Source organism: Pelophylax lessonae (genome assembly GCF_965119305.1).
Source record: "Pelophylax lessonae genome assembly, chromosome: 8".
Lineage (NCBI taxonomy): Eukaryota > Metazoa > Chordata > Amphibia > Anura > Ranidae > Pelophylax > Pelophylax lessonae.
In genome coordinates this window covers 23794061-23805033 of record NC_138775.1, presented here as the reverse complement: position 1 = coordinate 23805033, position 10973 = coordinate 23794061, and the positions used below count along the sequence as shown (strand labels likewise).

At 43.1% G+C, this 10973-nt stretch overlaps 1 protein-coding gene across 2 annotated transcripts in view; it reads right to left on the bottom strand.

The window, feature by feature from the left end:
• Positions 1 to 3611: 3611 nt before the first annotated feature.
• The window catches only part of LOC309562015 (serine/threonine-protein kinase pim-1-like), a 14068-nt gene continuing 6706 nt past the window's right edge, over positions 3612 to 10973 (bottom strand). The window contains exons 1-6 of one of the 2 annotated variants that reach the window (XM_082266113.1): positions 10801 to 10973; positions 7576 to 7676; positions 7074 to 7124; positions 6606 to 6969; positions 5483 to 5659; positions 3612 to 4262 (exon numbers count right to left, since the gene is read on the bottom strand). The exon at positions 10801 to 10973 is cut by the window's right edge and continues 1 nt beyond it. In XM_082266113.1, coding sequence (XP_082122239.1) covers positions 4084 to 4262; positions 5483 to 5659; positions 6606 to 6969; positions 7074 to 7124; positions 7576 to 7676; positions 10801 to 10945 — 1017 coding nt within the window. In that variant the 5' untranslated portion in view covers positions 10946 to 10973 and the 3' untranslated portion in view covers positions 3612 to 4083. The remainder of the gene's footprint in view (positions 4263 to 5482; positions 5660 to 6605; positions 6970 to 7073; positions 7125 to 7575; positions 7677 to 10800) is intronic. The other variant, XM_082266114.1, reaches the window with a different exon arrangement.

Genomic DNA, 10973 nt, shown 5'->3' with positions numbered 1-10973 from the left:
ACCACACCGACCCTGTTAAAAATGCAAAAATCAGCACCTGTTTCACGCAGGTGTAGCAGCCAGGAACTCTGCACAGTGTCACTAATCCTCACCTACTGCACCTATCCGTTACTGGCAGGGAGCTCAGTAATACAGAGCCTGTGGTTTGACCATGCTCAGTGCTACAGAGCTGCACTGAAGTAGTAACGTCCCATGGACATACCAGCCTCAGTGCTGCTGAGACACACCCCTCAGCTGGCCTCATTGGAGACACTGACCAGTTAATCAAGGGGACCTTCATGTCTTAACCTATCTGATTTCTGATATGGGACTTCTGATATGGGACTTCAGGAAAAACTTTGGACCCAACCCTCCTGTGCCGACTTACCATTTATTGGAATTTCACAGTACCACTGTTTTGCCATCACCCATTTTCATACTTCTCAACGAGTCATGTGGTAGGTTTTAAGTAATAAAAATGAAAAACGTGTGTTCAGGTAAAGTTTGAAAATTGCTGTTCCAACTCTTTTCAACCTATCAAAGCTTGAGCAATTGAGGCAAGGAGTATGCAGGTCCAGATGTCCCACTCTAGGCCCACAACCGACATTAGATCCAACATTGGTTCCATCATGGGATGGAAGTGGGGAATAATTAGTCACTGTATTTGTCTGCTTTTGTCAGCTTAAAATTTCGACTCTTCAAAAAGTATTATTCTTTATTTTTGCTCATAGTGTGATAATTGCTTGCCTCCAGCCCCACCCCAAAGTTTCACTATGGGAAGTTCTGGTCACTTCCATCTCCTACTGTAAATGCACACCACTTGGCTCATTCATTCCTATAGTTGCTCTGCAGCAATGGCAGCCCTCAGCCATCCAAAGGATTACAACCAGTACAAGGTCATCCAGTGCCCAGGGCAAGGATGCCAAACTGCGCCATCCCCCCACCCTTAGGGTCAAGGTGCCCCCCTCCCCATCCCTGCAATAAACCATTGCGCCCAGGGCAACTGCCCCTCCCCGATTACAGATCCAGCTGTAGGATTGAATGGGCCACTGCAGCATGCATATGTAGCAGGTGGCTAATGCAAGTAGGAATTTTCAAAATGACAGGTTCTCCTAAAAGTTACCCTTACCCTTCTACCCACTGATACTCAACTTTGCCACTTCACTGGAGCCATGGATCTAAACCTTCTGAATTGGAGCTTACACAGCCAAGGACTTGGTCCCCCAACCCAACAATGCTCAGATGTCGAATAGCCACTCAAGCCCAGGCACTGCATTCTGGGAGGATGAGGAGAAGGTAACATGGTCCCCTTTACCAAGAACTGGGTATTTCCAGGGGCTCAGATGGAGGAACAGAGTGGCAGAGGCAAGTAATGCTGAGTAGGCTTCAAAGGCAACCCATAACTTTATTCTGGAATGGCAGATTATGTTCAAGTTACACTTTGCTGAATAAAGATAAACAAAAACAGAAGATTTACCTTGTAAAAAAATTTTATTAAAAGAAATAGATATAATTAAACATTAAATAAAACTGACCCAAAAAAAAAAAAAATTTCTGATGTTCAGAACGTAACAAAGATTCTTATAAATATTCATAAGAAACAAAAAAAAGTCACTTTATAAATAAAGTTCGCCTCACGAAACTGGAAAAAAAAGGCGCAAGTTACATAGATTAAATTAAATAAATTAGGACATAACCAGTGAACACTGTAAAGGTACAGAATGTACCCAAGATTCAAATTTTATACCCAACTGGTTCCATTAGGCAGAGTTAAACCCATTTTGCTCAGTGTGGGAATGATCAGTAAGTTACTGAGGAGTGAGTGTTAAGAAAAAGGTTTTCAAAAGTGTCCTTAAAGTGCACCTGTCTATCAAAAGGCAACTGATGTCCCAACCTGAAGCCTTTGAGCTTCGAAGGAACATGGCCAAAATTTGGCATAATTCCTCATGCTATAAATGCTGCTGCCTCAACCAACAGGTACACTTTAAGTTTTTTTAAAAAAAAAATGGGTTGCTCATAACTGAAACCATTGCGCAACACAACAGTGAGCCCCCCCCAAGTCAAAGTTCTGTGGTATCAACTGTAAGCTGAGTTCACAAGAACAGCATGGTTCCTTTCTTACGCTGCTTGGAGTAGACCATGCATGTCTACATCTATCCGCCCACAGGATGGTGGTGAAATTTGCCCGGGGCACTTTGATAAACATAGAAATAAATGTACAACAAAAATGACAGGAACAGCTCTAAAAAGATTTAAGGCCATGAAGACAACTTTGACCAAGTTGTTTAAGATGTAAAAAAACAAAAAGTAGTAATAAATTAAGAATTGCAATGATACTTGTCATTGTAAACCAGTTCTGCTGACGACGATACGTAGTCGTCACCAAAAAAAAAAAAAAAAAAAAAAAAAAAACACATGACTGATCCAAAGCCTCGGTTTAAAGGTCCGGCATACATTCCTGTGGAGTAGATGTTTGATGAGCGGTCCTAGAGAATGCAGGCACTGCCAGAAATACCAGCGCTAAGCCAGTTTCCCTGAGCAAGCTTTTCAGTTAACTCCCTCACTACTGTGCCATGGTGACAAGTCCCCTATTAGCAGCAAGGAGGGATACATTGTAAAAAAGTTAAAAATCCTCCATTGATCGTACAATGGGACAGTGTGGAGCCTCAGAATTTTCAACAGCTGATACTGCGGAACACACATTTCAGCAATCTGGATTGTTATTGGAAAAAAAATAAATAAATAATTTGTGGAATACACAGCCAAAATAGTATCCCTAAGGCCCCGTTCACACTGGGGCGACGCTACTTCGCCGGGCGACCTCACAGGTCGCGGCGCGCTGCTCGCACCGCGACCTGGGAGCGGCCGGCACGGACTTCATAACATTGAAGTCTATGCAGGTCGCTCCTGGTCACCCCAAAGAAGCTCCAGACCCTTTTTCTAAGTCGGAGCGACTTGGGTCGCTCCTATTAGAACGGGTCCATAGCTTCTGTATGGCAGGCGACCTACGGCGACCTGTCAGGCGACCAGGTCGCCCCAGTGTGAACGGGGGCTTACCAGGTCTTGTGTTATCGCTAGATTCTACAGCCTTATTGAAACATGCTGGCATTTTGAGAAGTGCATCCTCCTAAAACAGACACCCCCAAAAACAAAAGACAAGGTTAAAATGGGCTGCTATTACAACCCATTCTAACCAGTCTGAGATATGGTCAATATTGCTTACATGATGGCAGGCTGTTTGACTAAAAGGCCAATTTACCCCCCTCCCCCAAAAAAATAAATAGATGTGTTCCCAGGTTCAACCACCTTGTGTGGGGCCTTGCATTTACATGCATGTTATTCAATAATGGGCCATACACACTAAGATATTCTGAAGACTTTTTCCTTTAGATTTACCAAAACCAGATAATATGAGGTCAAACCTAAACACTTTCAATTTGTATGCAATCTGGCAGGCCCTTGCACTACATAGAAAAGGTAAATCTGAAGGAAAGTCTTCAGAAAATCTTATAGTGTGTATGGCCCTTTACAATGCAAAAAAAAAAATATGAGGGCTGACCAATGTAATGTTAGCCTTAGGGAAACCTGCTGCTACATACCAAAGAACATACGACAACGGAAAGCTTTGAGTAGCACCTATCCCTAAAAATTATTTTGGGTTGAGTCAACATTTAGGTGGATGCACTTCTAAAAGCGAGCGTTTATAATGTGTGTTGTCAACAGCAGATAGGACCTGAATAAAAAAAACAAACCATTAAGCAAGATACAATATATGCTTGCTAGTGAAGCCCCTCATGGCATAGCAGGCTACCCGCCCTTCCTGCTTGCTCACATCCCCCTCCCACGCCCACCATCAAAGTCTCTTGGTAAAGTGAGGGGTCTCTAGGATATAGTCCACAGTCTGAAGTCACCACATTCCTTTGCAAACAAAGTTCCTTCTGAAGACCCCCATTCGAGGTATATCACTTGGGTGGGACAGCTCCTTCTATCCCACTGGGAATCCAAGCCTGTGGGACCGGACGTTTAGATCCATGACATCCCCTCCGCACTAGGACTGCGGAATATCCTTTCCCAGGTCGCTCAGCGAGCGTCAGTTTCTTGGGCTCAGAGGCTTTCCTGACTTGAGCAGCTAGATTCTTGGTCCAGCTTTCTTGTTACTTTGCCATTGTCCTTTTGGTCTAGGAGCTTTTGCTGTGACATCCAGGGATGCGAGAGGATCTGTTCAAGGGTTGGTCGGTCTGAGGGTCTCTTTGACAGACACAACTCGATCAAATGCTGGCACTCTGCAGGAGGAGGAAAAAAAAGATAGAATTTAGAACATGGAACAAAGGAGTTTAATAGATGCAAATAGTCACCATCTACATATCTGTAAGCAATGCTGGGGGGCCAATTATACTAAGACTGTGGCAAGAGCAACTGTTTTAGCCACAGAAACTAAATCTGTTTTGTCCATTATACAAGGTTAACGTCTCATTCCCTTTGTTAAGAGCCGGTTCACACTGAGGCGACACGACTTCGGGGGGGGGGGGGGGGGGCGACCTGTGAAGTCGCGTGCACTGCGACTTGCAGGGACTTCACATAATGGAAGTCTATGCAAGTCGCTCCGAGGTCAACCCAAAGTAGTACAGGACCCTTTTTCTAAGTCGGAGCGACTTGTGTCGCTCCTATTAGAACGGGTCCTATGCTAATCAATGGACCGTGATTGTCAGGCTGACAATGGGCTCTTAAAGTAATTCTTAAAGTGTGAATGGGCTCTTAAAGTAATTCTTAAGAGAAATGGCCAATGACAAGCTAACACATCTGGAAGTCATATTGACCTGGTACAAATAAGCAAATTTAAGAAATTCTGATTTGCCAGATGTGCAAACTAGCTGCGGGTCAAGGACTCAAAAGTATTAAAGGTAATTGATCGGTATAACAGCCAGTCAACTATAGGTGAACATTGGCAGCATTTTGGCAGTATTTTCATGAAAGTTTAACTTTATAGAACAGATTATGGCCTTCCTAGTCAGAACGAAAGTGTCTTGCTCTCCCAGAACTACACTAAATGAGAAAAACAAAATCGATATGGTGGCACACGGGTGTTTAGCCATGCTGTAAATCCCAACAACAAAATCTACCAATCTCTGTAGCTGGGATTGGCAGCTCTGTGCCGATATAATGACAGCCTGATGGCAACCGCAGCCGTTTGTGACTGTGCAGCCAGCAGGTACCTGCGGTGATCATGGTTGGTCACACTCGGTCCTAGGCAAATACAGCCTAGAGAAAACCATATTCCCGATTATTAAAAAGGCAACAGACACACATTTGGGTGTGAAATCTGGTGCAGCTGTGCATAGAGACCAATCAGCTTCCAGACTTTTGTCAAAGCTTAAATGGAAAAGCTGAAGTTAGAAGCTGGCTATTAACCATGTACAGCTGCCCCAGATTTTGCACTCTCCAGTTTTAGAAAATCTACACCAATGAGCGTGACAAATTATGGAGTGTTGGAGGACTGGCTTACCTCTTGATACCCTGCAGCGGTACTGGATCTTTCCCTTAAGAATTTCTTCATCGTGTTCAAAGGGGATATCACCACACACCATGTCGTATAGCAGGATGCCAAGGGACCACACAGTAGCTGAACGGCCGTGATATCGGTGGAAGCGGATCCATTCTGGTGGACTGTACACTCGTGTACCTGCGAATAAAGCAAGAAAGTTTAGACCCTGGAACATTCAAAACAGTAACCAATCAATGCAACATTTTACAGCAGCCACAACTCTTCATTTTTGTTTTCTTAAAGAGGAAGTAAACCACCAATTGATAGTTGTCTTCCACATTGGTTGTGCTCTCAAACTGTCTCAATCCATCCAATGGCTGGTGTCCTAACGGATCACATGTGCAGCGTCATGGCAATTGAAGATCAACCAAAGGCCAAGATGGAAACTTCCTTGGCTAAAAACGATGGGGGGGTGGTTTATTTCCACTTTAAGAATATCACTGGAGGTCCCAAAGCAATTGAAAAAAAAAAAAAAAAAAAAAAAAAAAAAAAAAAAAATCGCATGGGAGGGGGCACATCAGTACTTGGGACTCAATGTGGGTTAATAAAACTGGAGTGCAAAATCTGGTGCAGCGGTGCATAGAAACCAATCAGCTTCCAGGTTTTATTGCCAAAGCTTAAATGAACAAGCTTAAGTTAGAAGCGGATTGGCTACCATGCAAAGCTGCGCCAGATTCTGAGTGCTCCATTTTTAGTTAATATCCACCAAAGTATACTTGGCTCATATTAAGAGTGTCAAGTCCCAGGAATCTGGTTGCCAGTATGCATACAAATTTCACATGTGCCAAGAGCTCAGCCCTAAGGCTGGCCACACATACAATTTTCCAAAACTAATAGGAGGTCACATCTAAACACTTTCAATTTGTATTCAATTGGGCAGGCATTTGTACCACATAGGTGGAGGTAAACCTAAATACAATTGGAAAGGAAAACTGTATAATGAATGGCCAACTTTCGTATGCTTGAAAATAGAACAGGCACCAATCCCCTAGATAAATGGTTTTAAACTGATTGACCCCATGGCATCCCCTTTTTAAAGAAATCCTGTGTGTAGTTTAACATAAGCAATGGAATGGAAACTAACCATCAAAGTCTGTGTAAACTGCATCCCGCAGCAGTGCGCCGGAGCCAAAATCGATCAGCTTGAGCTCAGCTGTCCTGAGGTCCACCAGAATGTTCTCGTCTTTAATGTCTCTGTGCACCACATCGCAGGTGTGGCAGTGCCGCACAGCCTCCACTACTTGCCGGAAGAAGTTGGCGGCGAGATCCTCGCCCAAGGCTCCCCGCTCGGTGATGAAGTCAAACAGATCCTGCACGGGCTCCGGTCTCTCCATGATGATAATAAAACCGTCTGGCCTCTCATACCAGTCCAAAAGCCTGATCACCCCACGGCAGCCCGTTGACACTTTCTTTAGAAGGTAGATTTCTAGAGGGACCAGCGTGCCGTTCTAGAAAGAACAAACAAACATCATAAGCCTCATGCAGCCGGGCGGGTTTAGCATTTTGATGTGATGCGCCATTAGCAATCTGAGCTTTTAATATGACTGCTTACCATATGCTTAAACTCTCCAATCCGGTCTCTTGCCACATGCTTGATAGCAACCTGTAAACAAAAAAACAGACTTTAGTTGTACTGCTAATACACAAGTTGCAATGTAGCAGCTTTTAAACTAAATGCATCATTTCAATGGAATCCAACTATCTATAAATAGCATCTGTATTGCTCACTTAGCCCCCAAAAGACTGTAGAGGCGGAATTCTCCCATTGATTTAAATGCTACGCACTACATGCCTTGCTTTTATGCACTGACCGTTTACCCTTCTCAACTAGCTGGCTCTTTTTAAAGAAAAACATTGACTGCAAAGCACCTCTTCTGAAATATATTATTATATATATATATATATATATATATATATATATATATATATATATATATATATATATATATACATACATATACATACACACACATACATACACATGCCCTACACACCCATAAGGGGGGTTAACTGTACCACTATGCCATCATCCTATACAAAACAAATGGACTTACCGGTAGCTTATCTGCCAGCCTGACTCCGGAATAGACAGTTCCAAATCCTCCGGTGCCAATCACAGGCCCCACCTGGTAGCAGCTCTCGAATGGTTCTTTAACTGCAAGAAGGAAGACAGAAAGGGAAAAGGTTAGCCAACTGTTTGATGCCGGCAAGCATTCCTACATCACTAGGCAATCAATATACCTAAAAGAATACTAAAAGCAGGTACAGCAACATCCATGGCACTGCAGTGGCTGAACTAACGGAGTGTGAGGTCCACAAAGACCCCCCCATCTCGTTATATCTGCTCACGTTAAGTGATGATCTCAGAACATGAGCCTCTTACTCATCACTAGATATTTTCATAAACGTATACAGAGGGTGAGTCATGATTCAGAAAGGCCAGGACGGTGTCATAATGATTCCTCCTGCTATGGTTTTTATATATATTTTATTTATGTGTGTATATAACACTCACGCAGCAGCATCTTCTAGAAAATAGCAGGACCAGGGAGACAGGCAAACCGGCAAATCCCTTCCCAGGCTTAGCTCTGCGGGTATCCCAGGGAAACCCCTCCCTCAGGAGGAGACCACCCCACACCCACACTCCGCCGCTCACTGCACCACAGCGTACAGCTCATCTGCAAAGCCGCCCCCACCCCGGCCAGATCAATAGCTGCAACTTCTTGCTGCAGGTAGCACATCCAAGCATCGTCACGTACTGCAGGTAATGCAAAGTAGGGAAGGCGGGGGATGCACACAGCCATCTAATGTAGCTCACAGATCATAGGATGTGGACCAAACACTGCAGATACATCTTACTATTAGCATCAGACCATGTGCAATGACGCAGAGAGACGGTGACAACTACAAACGTGAACTGAATGGATGGGCACGTCACATATGTTTATTCTAAGCTCTGCTCCTATATATTATTAGATTAGCTCTATTCATAGTCAGCTGGATACAGTATGCCTCCCCATTCTAAAATCATCTGTATACAGCACCCCCCCCCCCCAATTTATAATCTGTATACCTCTATCCATAATCAGCTGGATACAGTATGCCTCCCCATTCTAAAATCATCTGTATACAGCATCCCCCCCAATTTATAATCTGCATACCTCTATCCATAATCAGCTGGATACAGTATGCCTCCCCATTCTAAAATCATCTGTATACAGCACCCCCCCCCCCAATTTATAATCTGTATACCTCTATCCATAATCAGCTGGATACAGTATGCCTCCCCATTCTAAAATCATCTGTATACAGCATCCCCCCCAATTTATAATCTGCATACCTCTATCCATAATCAGCTGGATACAGTATGCCACCCCATTCTAAAATCATCTGTATACAGCACCCCCCAATTTATAATCTGTATACCTCTATCCATAATAATATAACTGCCAATCTAAAATAGTCAATACAGCACCCCCCACCCCCATAATCTGTATACCTCTATACATAATTAGCTGTGTACAGCATACCCCCATCCATATAGTCAGCTATATACAGTGTACCCCCCATATCTTTAACCATCTGTATAAAGTATGCCTCATCTATACCCCCCCCCCCAACTATAATCATCTAAACAGTATTCTCCCCATTCATAATCAGTGGTATAAAGTGTTCCCCCCATATCTACAATCTGTATACTCCTCTCCATAATCAGCTGTATACAGTGTGCCCCTCCCCCATATCCATCTGTATACAGTTCCCCCTCCCATCTATATTCATCTGTTTACTATATGTCTATCCTCATCTATATTCAGTATACAGTAAACCCCCTATCCTATATAATTGTATAGTGTGCCCCCCCCCCCATATCTATATCCAGTATTTTCCTCATCCAGTCAGTGGTATAAAGTGCTCCCCCATATCTATAATCTGTATACAGTGTAATCCTAACCAGCTATATACAGTGTGCACCCCCCCATATCTATATCCAGTATTTTCCTCATCTATAGTCAGTGATATAAAGTGCTCCCCCATATCTATATACAGTATAATCCTAACCAGCTATATACAGTGTGCACCCCCCCCCATATCCATCTGTATACATTGCCTCCTCCCATCTATAATCATCTGTTTACTGTATGTCTATCCTCATCTATATACCCCCTATACAGGATCAGTTGTATAGTGTGCCCCCCCCCCCCCATATCTATAACCATCTGTATACAGTATTTTCCCCATCCATAGTCAGCGGTATAAAGTGCTCCCCCATATCTATATATACACAGTATATTCCTAATCAGCTGTATACAGTGTGCCCCCCCCCCCCAATAGCCAGTGCCTCCTCCCATCTATAATCATCTGTTTACTGAATGCCTATCCTCATCTATATACAGTAAACCCCCTTATCCAGGATCAGTTGTATAGTGTGCCCCCCAATATCTATAATCATCTGTATACCCCCAAACAATCAGCTGTATACAGTATGCACCCTCAATCTGTGTACAGTAAACTCCCCAACCATAGTCAAATGTATAGTGCCCCCCCCCCCATCTATAAATCAGCTGTATACAATGCAGCTCCTATCCATCCTTGTGAGCTCAGCTGTATACAATGTATCCTCTGCACACTGATCTGTAACAATCAGCTGAAAAGATACAAAAGTATGTCTTAATGTTCAATTCTATTCTTGAGGAAAAAAAAAAAACACAACAAATCCCATCCCCCCTCCCCCATGTGCAGCATACACACAGAGGAATAAGCCACACCGACTGTATACAGAAGAAGATCAAAGCCATTCATACACACAGAGATCAGATCACATGCTGCAGCCACACCGAAATAATGGCAGCAAATCCGCAGCCAGGCACAGCCCATCCAATGACAAGTCATGTGCCAGGGTGACCACACACCGGTCACAGCATGATCACATGGAAAGGAAGGGAAAAAAAGCAACACACACAAAAAAAAAAAAAAAGAAGAAAAGAATAAAAAAAAATATTTTACTGTACTATATATATACACACACACACACACACATATTCTGCAAATATATATTGTATATATAAAAATGTGTAAAATTAAATAAAATATATATATATATATGCACATACACACACATTCTGCAAAAAAAATAAATAAATATATATATATATATATATATATATATATAAATAAAAGTTGCAGAATATCTGAATGTGTATAAATAATAAATACACAGAATAGAAGCACCCACGTGGATGAGCAATGTGCGATCTCCTCTCCCCGATCCCCCCATTTACCTCCGGTGAGGTTGCCCTGCTCATCAGCTATAGGGCAGGAATTGGAGGACACCGGGCTGACATTATTATTATTCTCCTCCTCGGACGTCCTATAATAACGATTGATGTGATGATCCATGAACGCTCCCTGAGTAGCCAGCAGCATGATTCCTCCCGGTCCGTTCCTCGTACGG